General features: G+C 41.3%; 1 protein-coding gene and 1 long non-coding RNA gene across 3 annotated transcripts in view; one reads left to right on the top strand and one right to left on the bottom strand.

The window, feature by feature from the left end:
• LOC109532032 (uncharacterized) overlaps positions 1–22,178 on the top strand; it is a 47,165-nt gene that overhangs the window by 1,738 nt on the left and 23,249 nt on the right. Inside the window, exon 3 of the long non-coding RNA XR_002171298.1 lies at positions 19,057–19,114. This is a non-coding gene — a long non-coding RNA (uncharacterized LOC109532032). The remainder of the gene's footprint in view (positions 1–19,056; positions 19,115–22,178) is intronic.
• On the bottom strand, positions 55–20,597 carry rgmd (RGM domain family, member D). Of its 2 annotated transcripts, XM_019896608.1 has the most exons (5): positions 20,502–20,597; positions 16,204–16,244; positions 9,250–9,398; positions 4,569–5,080; positions 55–1,435 (listed from the first exon to the last, which is right to left on the bottom strand). In XM_019896608.1, exons 2-5 carry the CDS (start codon positions 16,239–16,241, stop codon positions 740–742), a joined length of 1,395 nt encoding a protein of 464 aa, XP_019752167.1. In that variant the 5' UTR covers positions 16,242–16,244; positions 20,502–20,597; the 3' UTR covers positions 55–739. The 2 variants fall into 2 exon arrangements, with proteins under 2 accessions (XP_019752167.1, XP_019752166.1); XM_019896607.1 differs by lacking the exons at positions 16,204–16,244; positions 20,502–20,597 and having other exon boundaries at positions 9,250–9,526.

Raw genomic sequence — 22,178 nt, 5'->3', positions numbered from 1 at the left:
TGAATCTATAAAAGGAGGGGAATAAAAGACAAACAGCAGAGAAACAATTAAGTCGTGTCCAACACTTTAATATATAAAATTACATAGGGAACAACACATTAGTTTATTTTCTAAAATAGCCTACAAACACAACAAACGTAACACATATTACAGTTAAACAACTATACAGCCAATGTACACAATATGAAACACATATATACACTCTTTTATATATTATTATATAGATTTTTTTCCCCCCCAACCCCCTTAACCTTTCGAACTGGAAGCCAAACAGCTTGAAGATGGAGCAGTTCACAGAATTGACCAAGTACCTCACGTGTATAGACTGTACAGTGGATAGGTAGTTTTTACATACAGTTGTTGGAGCTTGTGTATTTAGCATGCCGCACTGTGCAATCATATTTAAATACACAAAACATGCTGTTGATACTGTCACTGTAAGTGCTGTTGCTATGACTGGAGACACTGCATGGCGGAGTGTGCGCAGTATGACAAAGATGGAGTGAAATATTTATATGTACAAAAACAAACGGCTTATAACAAAAACAAAAGCCAAATGACAAAACAGGATATTGTCATGCGTGAATCCAATTTGGCAGATTGTAAACTAAAACAACAGTCCCAGATTCCAAGTCGATGGTCTTGTCACTCTTTCCTCAAGCTGGTGATTCTTCCACCTGTCTTTTTCATCTAACATATTACATACACAGTACACACACGTTTATATATTTTTTTTGTTTTACAAAAGCAGCACAATGAGTAGGAGGAGTGTGAGAACAGAAGCTGGGCCGTTGACTGCCACTGTTTGTGATACCCCTCGGTTGTAAAGACGCGGACTCCTCGGGGAGTTCTGCTTGAGTTTGCTGGGCGGCAGCGCTTTTAAATCCTCCAAGGCGCCGTATGCTGCCATGGAGAACTCGGGGTCTCCCGTTGTCAGCAAGTCGAACACACAGGACTGGAAGTAAACGTCCTCCACCTGCAGAGTCTCTCGACACTTGGCCGTGGCTCTCTCCACCGTGTAGACCTGGTGAGGGGGACGCAGCGGGCCCAGCTCGGTGGCGGCGCCGGGCTGCCGGTGCTGTTGGCTCTGGCGGCCCAACGTGTGTTCCTTGATGAGCTCATTGCGCGGGCAGCCATGCAGGCAGAGCTGTAGGCCGCCATTGTCCTCGGAAAAGTCCAGCGTGTCCTCGGGCATTCGGATGGCGAAGGTCAGGTAGCTGCCCACGCGGCGCACGATTATAGATGTGCCGATGTAACGCGCCTGGATCTTCACCTGACGCCCCGCTCCGGAGCCGCCGCGCTCCGTGATGGTCAGGCTGCCGCTCTCGCCGCCGCTGCGAGTACCGTCCTGAAAGGCCAATGGCAGGTCATCCGTAGTGGCCTGGTATACTTTCTGGTCTGTGCAGCCGCGGTATGACTTGAAGATGACTGTAATCTGAAAACATAGAAAAAAAAAAAAAAGATATATTAATAACTAGAACTGGAATGATTAATTGAATAACTCAATTGAATCAGTCACAAAAAAAAAACAAAAAAAAAATCCAAGTCAAATCTCTGCCTCGAAGCATCATGGCTCATCTGGAGGAAATACTTTGTATTAGACTCAGAATACTTAAAGTTTAGGATTATTTCACAAAGACTGCCACAAAAAATTGCAATCAATTAGTCAGTGTAACATTGAATTCTAAAAATATTTGATCGCTGCAGCACTATCACCAACTCTTACCAATTGTACTTTTACTTGAACGCTTCAATCAATTTGAGCTGAATAATCTGACAAAAGAATAGGAACATTTGAATTGGCAAAATGTTCTTTCTGCAGCTAGCCTCCAAACCCATCACAGTCTTAAAACTAGTATACTTATTTGACCCACATCTATAACATTGACATTTCTTATTTTAAATGAAATTTGACTCACAACCAGGATTGAAATCTCAATCACAAATTATAATTTAGATTTTTCAGCAATTTTTGTTGAAAGCAAATTGATACTCTGGTCGGAAGAAACCTCTCGGCAACCAAAGAACAAGTCTATTTTGCCTTCATTTTAGATTGTTCATCCTGGTGAGATTTTTGGTTTTGGAGCGTACCTTCCCGTCATGATATCAGACACACATGGTGGCAGGGTTGAAGATTTTGTATGGCCATGATAGAGTGCGTGCGTGCGCGCGTGCGTGCGTGCGCGCGCGCGCGTGTACATTTTCATCAGAATGCATGTGTTTGTAAAACTGTTGTGAGTTTAGAGCACGTTGAAGCACCCAAAAAGTTGATTTATTTGCAGAACAGAAACGGTTTCACAAGGATCTTCATACCTCTGTGCTGTGGCCCGACTAAAACCTCAGCACGCAAAACACTCAAATTCGACATTTAATTGGTTGTTGCATCATTTTTGTCACGAATTTTAAATGGCCTTAGAAGGATGGACCCTGACAAGAAAACCAAGGTTTGACCACCTTGGTCCTAAAATTAATCAAATGCAGGACCATGATGACCACACGGTGGCATCAGAGAACCAAACATGTAAATCTCATTGGCTTCTTTTCCTGGCTGAAATCATCTTCGGCCAGCCCACCATTCATTTGGCCCCTACGTTTAAAAAAAAACAACGACCAGCATGTTATATGAGCCGCTATCTCCCCCCGCCAGACTGTAGTGCCCGCACTTGGACGAGCAGTGACAGTGATTTGTATCCCAGCTGAGCTCTGAAAACGAAATAAACAAATCAGGAGATCCCGAAGCAGCCGTTTCTTTGAAAGTACCTGACAAAGCGCCCGCCTCTGTTGCGTTTACACTTTTGGAAGGGATACTGTACAATGATGGATGATTTCCTGTCTCAAGTCTGGCAAGTTGAAACCAACTCAGAAGGCGCGATGGTGGCAATGCGGGTACTGGCAGAGATACACCTCCGCACACTTTCAGGTTCGCATAAGGCTTTGGAAAAACACACAAACGAGCGCTACTTTAATCTACGGGGCTTGGTTCCGTTTTAATATCATATAACAAAAATGTGGACCTTTATCCTTGGAATATGTATACAGGAATTGAATAAAAATCTAATTTCCCGAGATGTTTGTGTAGGTTGATATTAAAATTAACCTTCATAGCAATTACCCCAGTTTAATTACGCGTTTCTTTGAGGTCAGGGTTTCCAAAACTCTGGCTCAAAATGGGTCAGGCCATTTTTTTAAGTCGCCAAGTGTTTTCAAGCCGGCACACCATTGATTTTGTTATAATAAATCCCTTACCCCAGTTTAATTACGCGTTTCTTTGAGGTCAGGGTTTCCAAAACTCTGGCTCAAAATGGGTCAGGTCATTTTCTTAAGTCGCCAAGTGTTTTCAAGCAGGCACGCCATTGATTTTGTTATAATTAATCCATGTGTCCTTTAGCATGACTATGTACAGAATATCTCCATATTATGGCAATGCAGGGTGTATTTTGTTAAGTTTGGGTCAGCTGAAAAGTTTTGGGATACTCTTGCGTGTCAATCTACTACTGTTTCTCTCAGCAATTATGACATTTAAAAGACACTCCTTTCCAATTATTCTTCTATTTTTCCACATCGTTCCATATTTACACAGAAAGTGCCAGGCTAATTACTTGACCAGAGGGGTGACAAAAACATTCCAGATTGCGGCAGCGGAGAATGTTTGAGTGAGCGTTAATCACTACCATATGACCACCCATGTGTTAAAGGTAGAGCGCTCAAGCATGTCAGTGATTCAACGCCGGTGAAGGACTCTCCCTCCTCGCTCCCCATTTCTCTTTCTTTCTTTCTTTCTTTCTCCCCCCTCGTAGATCTCAGGCCACTCTGAGACGGCAGGAATGCCGGGGAGACTCGAGAGGCACCGTGGAATGACGATTAACTTCACATGTTTTGGTGCCTTATGATGAGACTTGAGCTAGCATGCTAACGTTCCACAACACAGCCTGCATGCTAGGAATTATTTTGGATCAAGATAGCAGCTCAAAGGTTGACTAGATGTCCTCGATTAACTGTTTTACAATCTGTATTTTTTTTGAATGAGAAGTGGTGTTTTGAATTTCTGTAGACTTCTTCAGTGTCGTACTGAACTGCTTGGAATGGCCATGCTAGGTCTTGTGGATGTAGCCTTTAGCGCATTGTTTTTCTTCAGACTGCAAACTAAACGAGAGTGAATAAACATATTCTCTATTAGTTGCTGTTGTTGTGGTCAGGCCCAAGCATTGTCTCAAAGTATTGCTTTGGTGCCATCTTGCTTCCAAGTAACTGTGTTGAATTGAGGAGCTTCATATAGTGTTTTTCCGCCACCTTGTGGCATCTTTGTTACCACGGAACTTTGCTGAAGTGTGTAGTGTTTTGCTGCCGTTTTGTAGCTTTTATAGGCAATTATAAATATTTTTGGTGGGGTGTCAGTTAATTGTAGATTTTCGCTATTGGTGGCAGGGCTCAGTTCCGCAGGGAACACTGTGCTGCACTCTTTTTTTTTTTTTTTACCCGAGTTGCCTTAAAATGATGATGCAACAATCATTTTGACTGATTGTTATGCCCATTCCTAGTTGTAATCTTAGCACACTGGCTGTCCTTACCTTGCTGGTTGCAGTGGCGCTGGAGCCGAGAACGACGGGCACATTGGTCACCTGCACGGACAGGTAGCGGTTATCGATCAGAGGCCATGCCCCTTCCACCTTGCAGGTCTGAAACTCGTCCCGGAAAGTCCGTAGGTGAGGGTCTCCGAATAATCCACAGTGGGCATACTTCTTCTGCTGGCCTCCCGAACCGGCGGCAAGAACTCGGTTCTCGTAGTTGCACAGCTCCGACACAACCGGACGGGACGTGCTGGGGAGCTTGGCGGAGGATGTGGGTCCGTCGCTGGAGCAGTTGTGCTGAGAGAATAGCTCCTTGATGCGGAAGACGGCAGAGTGGTAAACCAGATCACCTCGGCAGCTCCGGGCCTGCCGTCGGGTACATAGGGCATAGGCCCGTAGCGCGATGCAGTAGTCCACGTCGGGTGGCGCGTCCTCCTGCAGGCCGTTTGAAGGTGAAGTAGACGCCACGTACTCGGCATTACAGCGCTGGATGCGACACTGCTGACAGTAAGCTGGAAAACAAAATCAAAACCATGAGCATTAAAGAGATAACTCGGATATCTGTAATCTTCTCCTCTGCCAAGGCCGAACAATCCTAATTGGGCCAAGTACCAACTCCTCCATATGCACGACTTTTATTCAATTTGTTGAATCATCTGTAATTATTTTTGGATTAATTGATTAATCAGATTTTTAAAAAAACTTGCATTTCCATCCCTGTATTCAAAAGGATGATACTATTTCAAATTGACAGAACAGGCTACACACAAACATAGATTATGATTCAGTTACTGGTTTGGGTCCATAACACCCTTGAGAAAATTAGCAAAAATGTTGAAAATTGTTTTCCAATTTAAAAGCAGATGTTAGCAAATATCTTGTTTTGATAATAAGTCTGCTTTCATGGAGATTTAGAGAAATTCAGAGGACTTGGAGAATTGTAATCTAAACAAGGTCTCTAAAACGATTAATCAATTATCAAAACATCCATCCATTCATCCATTTTCTAATCCGCTTATCCTTGCGTGCTGAAGCCTATCCCAGCTGTCTTCGGGCAGTAGGCGGGGTACACCCTGAACGGGCTGCCAGCCAATCGCAGGGCTCACATAGACAAACAACCATTTGCACTCACACTCACATCTAGAATTTAGAGCGTTTCATTAACCTGCCATGCATGTTTTTGGAATGTGGGAGGAAACCAGAGTACCCGGAGAAAACCCACACAGCCACGGGGGGGGGTTGCAAATTTTAGCACTATTAGATGTCAAATTCCCATTCCACTCCACACAGGAAGGCCCGTAATCCAACCCTGCACCTCTGCACTGTGAGGCAGACGTGCTAACCAGTCGATACTGTGCTGCCCAATCCAATTCTTAACGATTAATTAAACGATTGTCATGCCCCTGCCTAATCTATGCAATATTTCTTCCTTGGCTCATGCACCTCCAACTCTAACTTACTTTAAAACACTACAATGAAAATGATCACGAACTTTGAGTCCATGAATTCTGTCGTTTCACAGAATTCGTGGATTGTTATGCCCACCTGATCAGTTTAGCGCACCTGGAGTGACAAGTCTCCATGATCACCATCAAGTCATTAAAACCTGAGCGTACGAGTTTCCAAATTTTCCCTCTTCAAAAGCCCTCCCAGAAATAGCAAGCAGATTCCACCGTTAGAACGAAAACAACCTGTGTTGGTTAGCCTGAGGGTGTTTAAGATGGTTTGGCTGCTACTACTGAGATAGTTGAGGTCCATATAACTACACTATATGGCACACCAGGGCAGATAACACGAGAAATATCAGGGCCATGCTGTTTGGGAACTTGCAGTATTAAAACTGGAGTCTTTCAGAAAAATGATCTTTCTATCTGATGGGAGTGAGGACAAAAAAAATGTGCAAAAAGCCTTCTTTGGAGGGTTTACTTTCCGACTCAAATCTCAATAACTAGAATGTTACTCATTCGTGCGCTGACCTCTGCGCAGGCTGAACAAACTTGAGAAACGCCCGCCTGCAACTACCTACAAAAGCGAGAATAATTTCTTTTCACCCTTTTCATTTTTAGAGAAGTAGCTCCATACACATTACATTGATAATAGGGATGATTAGGGGAAAAAAGTACTTTAAAGAAAATTAACGATCTATTCATTTTTTTGGTACGAATCATAAATGCTGCCAAGAGTTCAGTTGCTCAATATTTTAATAGCTGACGTCATATACCTGTACATCTTTAGACAGCAAACTATGGCAAAAGTGAATCAATAGCACTAGTAGTGCACACCGTTTTGCCGTTGTCAAGACATGATTAATCAAAAATCAATTCTAAACAAATTCACCAATTCTTAATGATTAATTAATCGATTATCATACCCTTGCCGAATCCATGCATTACTCACTAAGAAATTAACACTTGCACAATGATTACACAGTTGATTTTTCCTTGGCCTATGCCCATCCACTCCAACTTATTAAAAAAAAGTGAAAATGAAAAATATGCAAACGACTGGGATTGCGCAAGTGAAATGCTACAGTCTATTTTTATCATCACCGAAGCACATCATTTCTTGTCAAAGGTCCTTTTGATTTCTTGTTTCATATCCATTGTGTTCATTGTTAACGTGCTGTTTACAGTACTAATTAATGGTTTGGTAATGCTTAAAAAAAACACTTCGGGAAACCCTTTTAGAGAGAGTCGAGGATGACATTCCATGTCACCAGTTTCCGTCAAAGCTCACATCTTGGACAAGACACTATCAACCCTGTCCATGGGAATTTTTCACACAACCAGCTCTTCCCTTTCACAGAGGTGTGACTCTGTGTGACTGGGTGGGGTGGGGTGGGGGGGTGACAGATGATTAATGCACGTCACCGCTGCGGCACTTCAGCACTCGCCCTGATAAAACAGAGATGCGGTGAAGGAGGTCAAGCTGGAGGCATTCAACATCCCTCCTCGGAATTCCAACGGGCCTCGGCTGCCTCGTATCGGGGTCAGCAGAGTCTGCCCCGATTGACACCCACTGACAATCATCGCCATGAGAAACCATCAGCTATGGTTCATCTCCCAAAATGACCACACGATCTTCATTTGGGACCAGTGTGATGACCAGGAAGGGCCTGCTCGCATTTATTTGACAGTTATAAGATGGGGATGAGTTGCTTTAAAAGCAGATGTTTAGCACCCAATGTTGTAATTTTTGTGGTCACAATGTGGTTTGGAATAACCACAAAGAGATGGGCATGGTCACTGATTAAATCGGTCATTAAAAAATAATCCGTCAAAAGTGATTGCTTATTAGTCACATTTTGAAGCAATGGAAGCAAAATGACGTGCTCCTCTTGGCTGCAACCAGCAGACTGTTTATTCAATCTCAGCCTCTGTAAGGAAGGCAGCAATGATGTCAGCTATGAGAAGTTGAGCTCCATCCACATACCTCCACTCAGAAAAAACTCCGCAGATCAATATGCATATGTCAAAATATAAAGAAATATATCCATCCATTTTCTATTGCTGAAACCTGTTTTAAAGTCAGGAGAGTGAGTGTACTACTACGACTATTACACCACAAGTGACCCAAATAAAGGGATACAATCAAAAGTAACCATTTCGAAATTCTCAAAGAACTTGAGATTCTTAGATGATTCACACAGCTTTCCCACAGACTCCAAATCTCTTTTAATGTATATTTCCATACAACGTTTAACTCTTAATAGTTGTTTGAGCAAGAAAAAACGAAAAACAACTGCTACTTTGACCAATTTCAACCTGTGGAATAAAAAAATACATTTGTGTGTGTGTGTGTGTGTGTGTGTGTGTGTGTGTGTGCGTGTGTCCCAAGAGGAGTATTTCCCCAATACCAAGTACTTAATATGAACCTTTCACGTTCTCAAAAAGCTATGACTGAGGAAAAAAAACAGCAACAAAGAAACATACATCTTTCTCCCACCGAGAGGCGGCTTTGTGGTTAGGTAGCGGTTTGGTTTCTCGTGTCATGCCAAATAGCTCCACAGTGGACACCCCCTCCACCTCCTCTATTCATGGTAGCTAATAAAGTTAAGAACTCGAGCACCAAAATACCGTCGGTGCAACTTGCTTCCACGACAAGGTGAAGTACACGCGATACATTCGTAAATTGTGACGAAAACATTCAGTCTCGTTCGCTGTCCTAAAATAAAGTCAACATTGGGTGTTTTTTTTTCTACTGCTTGCTTGGACGCTCGTGAGCGACCCTAGCTAGCAGCTAACCCCCCCCTCCCCACCACTCCAAAAAAAAAAAAAAAACGTAACTAAATTTCGTTTCAAGCTAAACAGCGAAGTTGATCTGAACTAGAGCACGGTAGGTGGTTAAAATATGGTGTTCTTTATTTTCGAGAATTTCCGACCAAGTGTTGTCTAAAAGGGGAGTCAAAGTTGCGTTAACTCACGCTGCTGGGCTAGCAAAGTGAGGGGCAGGGGTACTTTGTCCCCGCGGTGGGCTCAACAACTTTTTCCAACACGACTTTGTAACGCCAAGATCATAAAATAGTTGCACACCAGGGAAACGCGAGCAAGTTTCAGGTGAGCACAACAACGCAAGGAGACATTCCAAACTTTTTGTTCCACCTCCCGGTCCGATTGAGGCACGCCGGGCTCGGAGCGGAGCAGCACGGATTTGGCCGGACGGCTCGCACGCATCCACTTACCTGGTGGATAGAGCAGCGAAATGACAACCATCGTCAGCGTTACACAGTCCCAAAGCTGCAGCTTAGCCGTGATCTGAGGTCCGCTTCTCCCCATGCCAATCCATTCAGTTAGAATGGAGTTGCTCGACTGCTTCTCATCGACGTTGCGGCTGAGGGGGAAATCAGAGCAAAATTCGTCTCCCTCCCCAAGCGCTGTCATTCAAAAGGGGCCCCTGTCTTCAGGGCGGTTCTATGGGGAGGGGTTTCGAGTGGAGACTGGGGCCCCGAGCTGATGGCTGGCCAATGGAGTCCTTTTTTTTTTTTTTTTTTTCCACTGACCACTTCATATTTACATGCAGTGGCAATTGCAATTTACTTGGTGGCTGAGGACATTGCAAAATTGCTTCATGGTGTGTGCTTCATGATCGGAGTTGGTACGAGAATCTGTTTGCAGAGGTGGGCAGAGAAGGTAGCCAAAAACTCAAAGTAAGAATACAGTTCCTTACGAAATTGTAGGACTCAAGTCAAAGTATGAAGTAGTCCTCCCAAAAAATTACTTTATCACACATTTATACACTCAGCAACTCAATGTGCTCCGCACAACCAAAAGCAGAACACCTAAAAATCATTTACAAACAGCAGAAGACATTCAAAGGCAATAACCTTGCTTGCAAACTGACTTCTCACAGTATTTGTGAGTTCACACAACCCCGGATATCTGATACTGTGGAGAACTCCTTTGAGCAATTCACAAATCCATCCGGCTCTAGCCAGGTTGCAAAGAGACCAAAAGTAGCTTATTAAAAGAGTTATGAAAATAATGTACATTGACAATTAAACACATTTACAAATAAACAATTTAAAAGCAAAGAACATTTCTCAAAGTATTGACGGTGAAAATTTGTTGAATGCTTAAAAGACCTTGATCAATAGTATTGGGGAAAAAATGGAATTAAAACCATTTACACTTGGTGCTGACTTCACTTCTCTTGGCATCTTCTGCCACGTGCTTGCAGCATAATAGCTTAATGCTGCTTCACCATGATTACTTTGAAGCTAACTGACCCGAGACGGAAGACCATCGTGCCCAACTCGGTTTATATTCAATTCACGTTTATTTTCTGTGTTCCGGACCCAACCCATTCAGACATTAATAGACCAGTAAGTGCAAATTTCAGATCTATTCTGCAGCTGACTGGGAGCCAATTTAGCACTGGAGTAATATGTTCTTATCGATTTGTTCAGGTCAGAACCTTAGTTGCAGCATCCTGAATGAGTTGTTTGATGCTAAGTATTAACATCAAACATAAGTGAAGACAAAGTATTCAGTGAAAAATTCCCAAAGTATTGAGTAATTGTGAAATTCTGCCCAACAACATCACTTTTAACTTCTGCCAATCCATCCATTTGTCCATTTTCGAGACAATTTATATCCTGTTCGGGTTTGCGGGGAGCTGGAACCCATTCCTACAACTCCTGAAACATGAAGTGGAGTTATTGTTGGCTGAAATGTCGTTTTTTTTTTTCGGCAGACGTAGATGACAACATGCAACAAAGCTGTTTTTTTTTCTTTAGTCTAAAATAAATGGATTGTGAGGCCAGCGGTGTTATTCCTCTTTCCATGTGCAGTCACAGGTCATTACTTTCTCCTTTGTTTCTGCCATGCTTCAGAGAAATGAGTCACTTTGAAGCCCGTGGGTGGGGACGCGGCCCACCAAGACTTTCGTATTAACACTTTATTTCTGTAAATTTGTCATGTATTAATACAACTTAATTCTTGTCACATTAAAAAAAAAACATTATGACAAGTTCTTGTAACAGACTAATTATATAACATTTCAACTTTTTCGTCCGCTATTATGACGATTCTCATCAAATGAAATGTAAAATGATATCCTGGTAAAGTTTAGCCTTTTTTCGTGTTTTACTTTGCTTTCATACATTTTCAAAAATTGTGTTTAATTTTTCTGCTTTTTTTTTTTATCTAAAAACATTTTTTTTTGCAAATTTAGATTTTATTTTTGTAACTTTGTGACTTTTTGCATTATTTTACAACACAGTTTTTCTCGCAACACTGCTTTTTTTTTGTCAAATTAAAAAATGAACCTGTAATGTAAATATTTTCAGAGTACAATGCTTTCTTTTCGTAACTTACTGGATGCAACATTTCTCTCATAATTACTATTCTGTTATCGCAACATCATATTTTTAATGTCTTTTTTGTAACGTCTTCACTTCACTTTATTATCGTACCTTTTACAATTTTGTTTCACCTAAGAGTCCGCTAACAATACTTCTTGCTCACAATTGTAGGACTTTCTTCTTGTAACATTAGGCATTTTTCGCGTCACGTTTTTCCTGTCAGTGTGGCCCTAATACAAATTCTGCATGTTATAACAGTGAAACAAAATCACAATCTTCTTGTGTCAGTGGGCCTCTAAAAGCTCAAACAGTCATTTTAGTTTGTCTATGCGATGCTTTAGACTTTACATATGAAGCATTTTTGCCATCTGTCCTCTTTGACACCCCCTCCCTCCTCCTGAAGACAAATGTTAGTGTGTTTTCAGCATCAGACCGGGAGGCTATCACCTGTTGTTTTCTCACTCCTGAAGGTGCTTTGGTCACACAGTTGTGGGTGCAAACTAACACATTATATCTAACTTGGCTTCCATAAAACGACATTTTATGGTGTTGGAAATATGACTCGCTTAATGGCTGGCGTGATAAGTTTGAGACTGAAGGACAACTTTTGTGTGTTCAGTGATTTTTTTTTTTACCCCTTTTTATCAAAATTGTTTTGATTGGTTAGTTGGATTATCAGGATATATGGTTGCTTTATCGATCTGTTATTATGGATTAAGAGACAGTAAAAGGCCCAAGTAGAGGATTTTCTCACTGTAGATCTCTGAGCGCCCGTGACTTTTTCCACGACTTTTCCAACGAGCGACTTGTATGTTACTTTTTACCGTTTGTGGCCAACTTTCCACTTCTCTCACTCTTTCGCTCATTCCTTCAACGGCTTTTGTTTTTTTTTTTTTCCACTGACCACTTCATATTTACATGCAGTGGCAATTGCAATTTACTTGGTGGCTGAGGACATTGCAAAATTGCTTCATGGTGTGTGCTTCATGATCGGAGTTGGTACGAGAATCTGTTTGCAGAGGTGGGCAGAGAAGGTAGCCAAAAACTCAAAGTAAGAATACAGTTCCTTACGAAATTGTAGGACTCAAGTCAAAGTATGAAGTAGTCCTCCCAAAAAATTACTTTATCACACATTTATACACTCAGCAACTCAATGTGCTCCGCACAACCAAAAGCAGAACACCTAAAAATCATTTACAAACAGCAGAAGACATTCAAAGGCAATAACCTTGCTTGCAAACTGACTTCTCACAGTATTTGTGAGTTCACACAACCCCGGATATCTGATACTGTGGAGAACTCCTTTGAGCAATTCACAAATCCATCCGGCTCTAGCCAGGTTGCAAAGAGACCAAAAGTAGCTTATTAAAAGAGTTATGAAAATAATGTACATTGACAATTAAACACATTTACAAATAAACAATTTAAAAGCAAAGAACATTTCTCAAAGTATTGACGGTGAAAATTTGTTGAATGCTTAAAAGACCTTGATCAATAGTATTGGGGAAAAAATGGAATTAAAACCATTTACACTTGGTGCTGACTTCACTTCTCTTGGCATCTTCTGCCACGTGCTTGCAGCATAATAGCTTAATGCTGCTTCACCATGATTACTTTGAAGCTAACTGACCCGAGACGGAAGACCATCGTGCCCAACTCGGTTTATATTCAATTCACGTTTATTTTCTGTGTTCCGGACCCAACCCATTCAGACATTAATAGACCAGTAAGTGCAAATTTCAGATCTATTCTGCAGCTGACTGGGAGCCAATTTAGCACTGGAGTAATATGTTCTTATCCATTTGTTCAGGTCAGAACCTTAGTTGCAGCATCCTGAATGAGTTGTTTGATGCTAAGTATTAACATCAAACATAAGTGAAGACAAAGTATTCAGTGAAAAATTCCCAAAGTATTGAGTAATTGTGAAATTCTGCCCAACAACATCACTTTTAACTCCTGCCAATCCATCCATTTGTCCATTTTCGAGACAATTTATATCCTGTTCGGGTTTGCGGGGAGCTGGAACCCATTCCTACAACTCCTGAAACATGAAGTGGAGTTATTGTTGGCTGAAATGTCGTTTTTTTTTTTCGGCAGACGTAGATGACAACATGCAACAAAGCTGTTTTTTTTTCTTTAGTCTAAAATAAATGGATTGTGAGGCCAGCGGTGTTATTCCTCTTTCCATGTGCAGTCACAGGTCATTACTTTCTCCTTTGTTTCTGCCATGCTTCAGAGAAATGAGTCACTTTGAAGCCCGTGGGTGGGGACGCGGCCCACCAAGACTTTCGTATTAACACTTTATTTCTGTAAATTTGTCATGTATTAATACAACTTAATTCTTGTCACATTTAAAAAAAAAAACATTATGACAAGTTCTTGTAACAGATTAATTATATAACATTTCAACTTTTTCGTCCGCTATTATGACGATTCTCATCAAATGAAATGTAAAATGATATCCTGGTAAAGTTTAGCCTTTTTTCGTGTTTTACTTTGCTTTCATACATTTTTAATTATATAACATTTCAACTTTTTCGTCCGCTATTTTGACGATTCTCATCAAATGAAATGTAAAATGATATTCTGGTAAAGTTTAGCCTTTTTTCTTGTTTTACTTTGCTTTCATAAATTTTCAAAAGTTTTGTTTAATTTTTCAGCTTTTTTTTAAATCTAAAAAAAATGTTTTTTTTTGCAAATTTAGATTTTATTTTTGTAACTTTGTGACTTTTTGCATTATTTTACAACACAGTTTTTCTCGCAACACTGCTTTTTTTTTTGTCAAATTAAAAATGAACCTGTAATGTAAATATTTTCAGAGTACAATGCTTTCTTTTCGTAACTTACTGGATGCAACATTTCTCTCATAATTACTATTCTGTTATCGCAACATCATATTTTTAATGTCTTTTTTGTAACGTCTTCACTTCACTTTATTATCGTACCTTTTACAATTTTGTTTCACCTAAGAGTCCGCTAACAATACTTCTTGCTCACAATTGTAGGACTTTCTTCTTGTAACATTAGGCATTTTTCGCGTCACGTTTTTCCTGTCAGTGTGGCCCTAATACAAATTCTGCATGTTATAACAGTGAAACAAAATCACAATCTTCTTGTGTCAGTGGGCCTCTAAAAGCTCAAGCAGTCATTTTAGTTTGTCTATGCGATGCTTTAGACTTTACATATGAAGCATTTTGGCCATCTGTCCTCTTTGACACCCCCTCCCTCCTCCTGAAGACAAATGTTAGTGTGTTTTCAGCATCAGACCGGGAGGCTATCACCTGTTGTTTTCTCACTCCTGAAGGTGCTTTGGTCACACAGTTGTGGGTGCAAACTAACACATTATATCTAACTTGGCTTCCATAAAACGACATTTTATGGTGTTGGAAATATGACTCGCTTAATGGCTGGCGTGATAAGTTTGAGACTAAAGGACAACTTTTGTGTGTTCAGTGATTTTTTTTTTACCCCTTTTTATCAAAATTGTTTTGATTGGTTAGTTGGATTATCAGGATATATGGTTGCTTTATCGATCTGTTATTATGGATTAAGAGACAGTAAAAGGCCCAAGTAGAGGATTTTCTCACTGTAGATCTCTGAGCGCCCGTGACTTTTTCCACGACTTTTCCAACGAGCGACTTGTATGTTACTTTTTACCGTTTGTGGCCAACTTTCCACTTCTCTCACTCTTTCGCTCATTCCTTCAACGACACTTTGTCTTTCATTTGCACAGCTGCTGTGAGGCCGGCCCATCTGCAAAGACACGGCCACTCAAGCCTTCAGCCCTCACCTGGGACGTGCTGTGGGCTATTTGAGCCATGCGAAGCAAGAATTTTAATGCGCCCCACCATTACCTTATTAAATGTTGGGCTTATGAAAAACCGAACAGTTGTATAATTGTTTTTATTTTTTTTTAACTTGAATTGGATTAAAAGTTAATGTGTTGTTTTGGTCCAGCTGGAACATTTGGACCCGCTGACTTTATGAGAGAGAGGAGAAGTGAACCCAGACAGTTGCTGGATCACTGCGTCTTCTGTACACACGCTGGCCCCTCCGGCCGCACAATTGTGTGATTCAGGTGGCCTGTCAGCCTTGTGAAAGGTCTTGACGGGCCCATGTTGATGTGGGGCTGATATATAGAGTGGAGGGGGGGAAAACGAAGACAGCTCAACCCAAGTGGAACATTTGGATTGTTCGGAGCTACAAGGAGCCCTGTCACACTGGACCCAGTGTGCCAAGTTTATTCCCAGGAGAGCTTGGCTTTACTCTGTTTGTTCAGCTAATTTCAGGGGCTAACTCTGTTGATGGGCTCAAAGCTGACGTTTTAAATCCACCTAAATAACATAGACTGAGAGTATGTTGACATCAGAACAACCAAGTGAAAATGGGTATGTGTTTTTTTTTTGTGTGACTGAAAATGCAGTAATAGTTGGCAACGTTACTATCGTGATGGATGCACATCCTCTACTTAACTCTCTAAACCAATTTTTCTATGTCAGTGTGGTTGAGCATTATTTTATTCGGTCACTGAACACCCGATGGATGTTCACCATTTAGAGCCCAGAACTACGTAGTTAAAAAAATAAAAATAAAAAAAAACATCTACTGTTTATTGTTATCATTTTCCATGAATAACTGTTTCGCTTCGGTTAGGATTGGTGCACTTTTCATGGCATTTCCACTGTAACTATGTTACATAATCAAAGCGTAGTTAACCAAACAACTGATGGAAATGCTGCTTTTTCCCTTTGACAGTTTAGATGAGGCGGTTTGGGTTTTTTGGGCTCCCACATCAATGTACAGCGGAGCATTTTCAACAGCAACGCCACTCACCTGCTATACTGTTCGTCCTCCCTACCAGTTGACTGCATTTCCTAAAAGGACAGACCATGGGTTACTTTTTTAAAAGAGAAAGATGTCACCACGAGGAGCTGTTGAGACTTCAGTTTTACCCCCCACCCCACACCCTCCAAAAGTTGAGATTTCCCATTGAATATTATATTCATTGTATTACGTAGATGTTAGCGATGCCACTTTTTGGCTAATGTTAGCATGACATTTTTGCCTTCAATAATAAGTAATGTTGATTCAGCATGATTCATTTTACAAACTGGCAGTGTGCTATCACATATTTTTAATGCAATATATACAGTATATGATCAACTTGACTCCTTTAATCAAAACAATAAATCCAGATAAACAATTATTTATCGTCTCACCACTTATCACAGACACTTTAGTGAGCACAGGAGTGGGAAGATGCCCAAGTCACGTCTGTCCATTGAAAAGAAAAATATATAAAATGAAGACAAAGCATTTAAGAAATTTGTCCTTGTAATGATATGTGTGTAAATGTTTGGACTGAGATCTCAGTTTTATTATTCAGCTACATTTCCATGATAACTGAGTGATTCTGATGTTGCACAAATGCACGCTAGAGTCATCTTGACCTGGGATATTAAAAAAAAAAAAAAAACTCAGGTCACAATAGAGCTGCGAAATTAAGTTGTAGAGCAGAACATCCGCAACCTGGCAATCTACTAATGAATGCGAGACTGATGATCAGTGAAGCACAAAGCTAATTGATCCAGGTGGACGGCAGGGATGACTTCAACACATGAAAGGAAGGCCTGCACTGCCTGTCAGACTTGATGTGAGTAGAAAGACCTCTTTCTTTTGCCATGTTTCCTCATGAGCATATTGCATTGCAAGACTGGGAAAACAGCAACGCTAAAAGCAAAATAAAATACTTTTAGGAATGAAGTGTATCACTTCTTGAGACGTATGAGCTCCTTCAATGGCTTCTTCTACGAGAGAAGTTTCAAAACCTAAGGCGAAGCGAGCAAGCTGAGAATGTCGAGTGAAGCGAGAGGGAATGGGGGATGGGTGGAGGAATGGGTGGGTGGGGTGTAGAAATGGGGGTTGCGGGGAGGGGTGAAGGATTGGGTTTCCTCTGGGTTTCTAGGCACCTCCACATGTTTTTCATTACGGTCCTCACACTGTGGGACCAGTTCCACACCGGGATGCTTGTTTTTAGTTATTAGGCCCAGTGTGCTGCGGTTTGGTGGACAGGGCCTGAAAAACACCGCCGGCTCGGGACTGTCACAACGTGCAACTGTGCTGACATTACGCACACTCTCGCTTGCCCCTCGATGTGTTTAGACCCTATTTGTACACATAGCGGCTGGCGTGTTTATTTACTCCACTGCAGATGGAGGAGGGTGAAACATTTGTTTGGATACACTCATGGAATGATAGTAAACAAAATTGTTTGTACATTACAAGGCCTGCCAAGGGAAAGTGCAGTTTAAAACGAAATAGAAAGTGTCTGCAGAACACATACGTGGGTGCTCACAGTATTTCGAAGTGACTACATCACTGTATTTTATTGCATCTTTTGCAAAAACTATCCGCTTTACGTGTCTTATGATCACGAGATTTCTGCTCAATTGTACATCGCTTACGAGTCCGCTCTTGCCGCGTGTGTACACAGCCGCTAGAACCTTCAAAAATATTGTTTACCAGGAAATGTAATGTTTACAATGTGATAAAAATGGAAATTGTCGCAGGAAATTGTTGATCCGTCACGCTTCCGACGCTTTGCCCCATTTCATGCTCGTCCAAAGCCGTCAACTCAGAGGCGTGTCACGTTTCTGCCGCGGGCTGACATCAGAGATCGCAATCACGTATCGGCGCGTGCCCTTTGCTGCCTCAGCTGCAACGGGATACACTTATTGAATTTTAAACAGGAAGAGTAACAAATTGGCCCGTTTTGTTTCTTTCGAAGAATCTCTCTCCCCGAAATGAAAAGGCGTAGAAAACAGCTGAGAGCAGAAATGAGATAGCAGGTTCAGAAAGTGAGTGTGTGTCAGTCTGGTTCGGGTCTCTCGCCTGTCAAGGAGATGCGTTATCTCGGCACAGATAAGGGCAACCACGGTGTGAATGCATACGGGCCAAGGGTGATAGCATCTCCTCTCAAGGATTCCACTTGCAGGACCCTGAATGATAGCTGACAGCACACACAAGGGAGGGGGCGGGTGGCTCTGCAGTGTTTTGATAGGCAGCCCTCAACAGGTATCCAAGCAAGTTTGTTTGCACTGTAATGTGGTTCCTCTCCTTTGCGTAAACGACAACTATCGCATGTAAATCAGCTCAAACCTCTCATGGATTTAGTTTTATATCAGAAGAGTGGAATGCCCAAAGTATAGAACACACTCATTTCAACATTATCACTAAGTTAGAAACAATAAAACTGTCCTCAAATACGCTCTTAGCCTAATCAACTTTCTGTCAATTCTTTTTTTTTTAAAGTATTAACTAACAAATAACTATCAGCAATTGTAAAATGAAATTCAACTAGCAATTTCATGTGAAATATAACAATACACATGACACTCCACCTTTTGAGCGACTAGCATATAACAACCTACTAAGTCTGCAACTAGCATAGAAGCTAACACGGCAGTCTACGTTTTTACCCAGTAAAACGGCCTCAACAGATACAACTCAACATTTTAGTCCATAAAATGGTATTTATCTGTCCAGACTCCCGCTGAGATTTCTATCAAGCAGGCGGGAATTGGAACAAAAATAGGAAGTCGAAACGAATTTCGGTCCTCCGACTGCATTCTATGTTTTTGTTACAATCACATACAAGTGACTCTTCTTTCTTTTGCCTTTCCGCAGCTCAAGTGTTGACACAGCTTCAAGCTCAGTGCACGTGAAGAGACAGTCAACTGACAAGGTAACCCTAGCTCCGGGGTGACGGGGTCACGCAGGTCTGATGAGGGATGATGGGTAAAATAAATGGAGAGCAGCACACAGAGGGACTTGTGATGTTCTCAGTCCAAGGGGTTGAGGCGGGTAGTTCAGACCCATTTGAACTTTGACCCGCAGGGCTGCCTTTGTGTTTGTGTGCATGTGTTTTCATGGTTAAGCCCCCCCCCCCTTTGATATTGAATCCTTAAACGTCAGTCGAATCTAAAAATTAAGATAAGATAAGATAAGAAAAACCTTTATTAGTCTCGCAATGGAGAAATTCCCAATTCACAGCAGCAAAGTTATGAAAGGAAGAACTAGAACAACAAATTAAACTGTGAACCCAAGATTTTACTGTTCAGATAATAGTGATTAAAAAAAAGACCATTCTGTCATGCCTCTTTGATCAGTTTTTTTTTTCATTTTTAATTGTCATGGAGATGTAAAAGATGTGTACTTACTATCACATGTAACACCTGACTGCCTCATGATGTGGTGACGGATATGTAGATGGGGATTTCTTTTTAATGTACCTGGGAGGTAAGTCTCTATTCTTGCTCAGGCTGAACACAGCAAACTTTGTGGTGTAAAACTCAGTTGTTTTGTCAAAGATGTCAACTTATTGACTTATTTTAGCCACAGTCTACTGACCACCCAGGAATGAAATGCACGGACTGCTTTCCAAAATTGCAATTAGTGCGATTTCAACAGTGGTTATTTTCTCACTCTTTAGTTTATTAAATGTGCATTTGTTACAATATGACCAAGATGAGTAAACCCGATCTGGACTTAGTACTCAACAGTTGGTATTATTTCTGCCCCGGGCCCACCCAGATAACTAGCCCACACCACAAATAGATGGGCAGACAATAACTCATTGCAGGATACATATATATTTAGCTGCTTTAATCTCCAAAACTTTTAGCCCAAGAAGGCATTCAGGGAATGTTACCTCCAGCTTGACTTGGTTTTAGGATGTTAAATGTGGAGGAACGTGGCAAGCGTATGTGGCATTATCAGCCAACTGGACTCAGAGCGTGAAAGAACGAGGCAATGCTGGGAATGTATTTTCATTTGGGAAAATATAGCAAGTTCTTATACGTTTATATAATAAATAAATAAATGCACAGTAATTTTGTTCCTTTCAGCTCAAGTGTAAATATTAAAAATCGTGAACTTACTGCTAGCTTCAGCCACCCTGAATTTGTTCATGATCTCCTTGTTACCCACAATTTACAGAACATTTTACTGACACTTTTTCATTGAAAAATAGCATTTAAAGCCAGTCATCAGTGACTGATTTACTGAGAATTATTTACTCAAGGAGCATTCTCAGGAGTACTCTAGAGAAAGAAGAAAACAGGAAAACTTACCTTCAGCCTGCGTTTGGTATGAGCTACTATGTATGAGTTGAAGCGCCGCTCTCTGACAGCAGTTTGCCCCTCGTTCCCCGACAACCTCAGCTGGTCAACTAAGTACTAGGACAGCCACGGGGACACATAGCCATTGGAATCAAGGCACATGACAGCAGCTGTCTGTTTCAAGAATCGGCACTTTGATTCAAGTAGGACGGTAGTGAGCGATGAGGCCTAATTCCAACATATCTGGGTTGGGCGCTTCGCACCGAATGGAAAAAAGATTGAAGGACATTAATCAGATCGGCACATGCTTGCAAACAACCGAACTGCACATTGACACGCACACGGCTACATTTGTGCTTCTTGGGGTTTATAGATTATTAGAAGGCTTGAAAGCATTTGTCACTTTTGGAAAGGGTCCTGTATTCTCTTCAAATTCCATCGGACAAACAAGAGGAGCCCCATGGCTGGCTGGCCTCGGTGTAAGCCGAGCATATGTGCAACGTGAATGAAAGGTCTGTCTTGTTGGTCCACATCCAACCTCCAGCCCCACCTCCATTTGTCCCTCCATTTTAATAGCATTTTTTATATTTACACCCAGGAGAAACAATCTCCCAAACATCGCCTGTACCCACACAAACGTAAACAGTGGAACCTCCAAAGTCACTGGCGAGAGTCCGAACTGTCACCACCATCTAGATCAGCGGTTCTTAACCTTGTTAGAGGTACCAAACCCAACCAGTTCATATACACATTCACCGAACCCTTCATTAGTGAAAAAAAAAACTGATTTTTCTTTTTTTCTTTTTTTTTTTTTTTTACAAATTCAAGGCAGAAAAAAAATGCATTTATTAAAAACACAGAAACGTAAACAAAATTAGTACAAGTATAAAGTATGTTTTTTAATTGTGCACAAAATGAACCAGCCAGTGATGGCCAAGCGGTCATGTCATAACTAATTGACATTTTGAGTCAGGTGTGTCTTAACCTCCATGGCAGAGGCTCTGTCGAACTCCTCAAACTGATTCACCGAACCCCTGGGGTTCGATCGAACCCAGGTTGAGAACCACTGATCTAGATGTTGGCAACACATGACAAACACTCCTCAATCATTCCTTCAACTTTATTGACAATTGCGGGGTCACACATACTGTATGGTGTGTTAAATTCTGATCGCAAATGACACGCACGCAGCAGCTAGCCACGCAGCAGCTAGCCAGTCAGCACCTAGTGCAAGTCAGCAGCTAGCGCAAGTCAGTGCTCGAAAGTGTGACCATTATGCTCACAAACGCTCCCGGTTTTTCAGAGTGTGCTTGTAAAAATTTCATCCGTTCGCACAGCCCGAATAAGTGTTTTATTCATTCTTCTACCGGTACATACAGTGAAGCGCTCCATTTCTGTGCCCGTCTGCTAGACGGCACACAGAAGATGGAACACATGACCAGGTTAAAACCTTTCTGTATACATTTAATAAATATCCTGGTGGTCTGGATGTGTGCTTAGACAAATTGCCAGTCATCTAACTTTTCAGATTTGCACAAAAGATGCTCTCAAAATGACATGATATTTTCAAATTTGTTTCTTTGGTTTGATCAATTTAATTTTGTTTAGATATTATAGAGCTCATCATCATATTTTTCCCTAAAATATTGGTCTGACTCCCAATTTTATAAGCTTTAGTGTGTTAGACTG

Source organism: Hippocampus comes, unplaced genomic scaffold (genome assembly GCF_001891065.2).
Source record: "Hippocampus comes isolate QL1 unplaced genomic scaffold, H_comes_QL1_v1.1 scaffold22, whole genome shotgun sequence".
NCBI lineage: Eukaryota > Metazoa > Chordata > Actinopteri > Syngnathiformes > Syngnathidae > Hippocampus > Hippocampus comes.
The sequence above is the reverse complement of the archived record's forward strand: the minus strand, read 5'-3'. Positions and strand labels throughout refer to the sequence as shown.

Coding starts and splice junctions, on each gene's coding strand:
- rgmd (XM_019896607.1), bottom strand. CDS start 9,448: ATGACAGCGCTTGGGGAGGGAGACGAATTTTGCTCTGATTTCCCCCTC. Junction 5,081..9,249: donor TTCGCTGCTCTATCCACCAG/GTAAGTGGATGC, acceptor TTTGTTTTCCAG/CTTACTGTCAGCAGTGTCGC. Junction 1,436..4,568: donor GCGCCACTGCAACCAGCAAG/GTAAGGACAGCC, acceptor CTATGTTTTCAG/ATTACAGTCATCTTCAAGTC.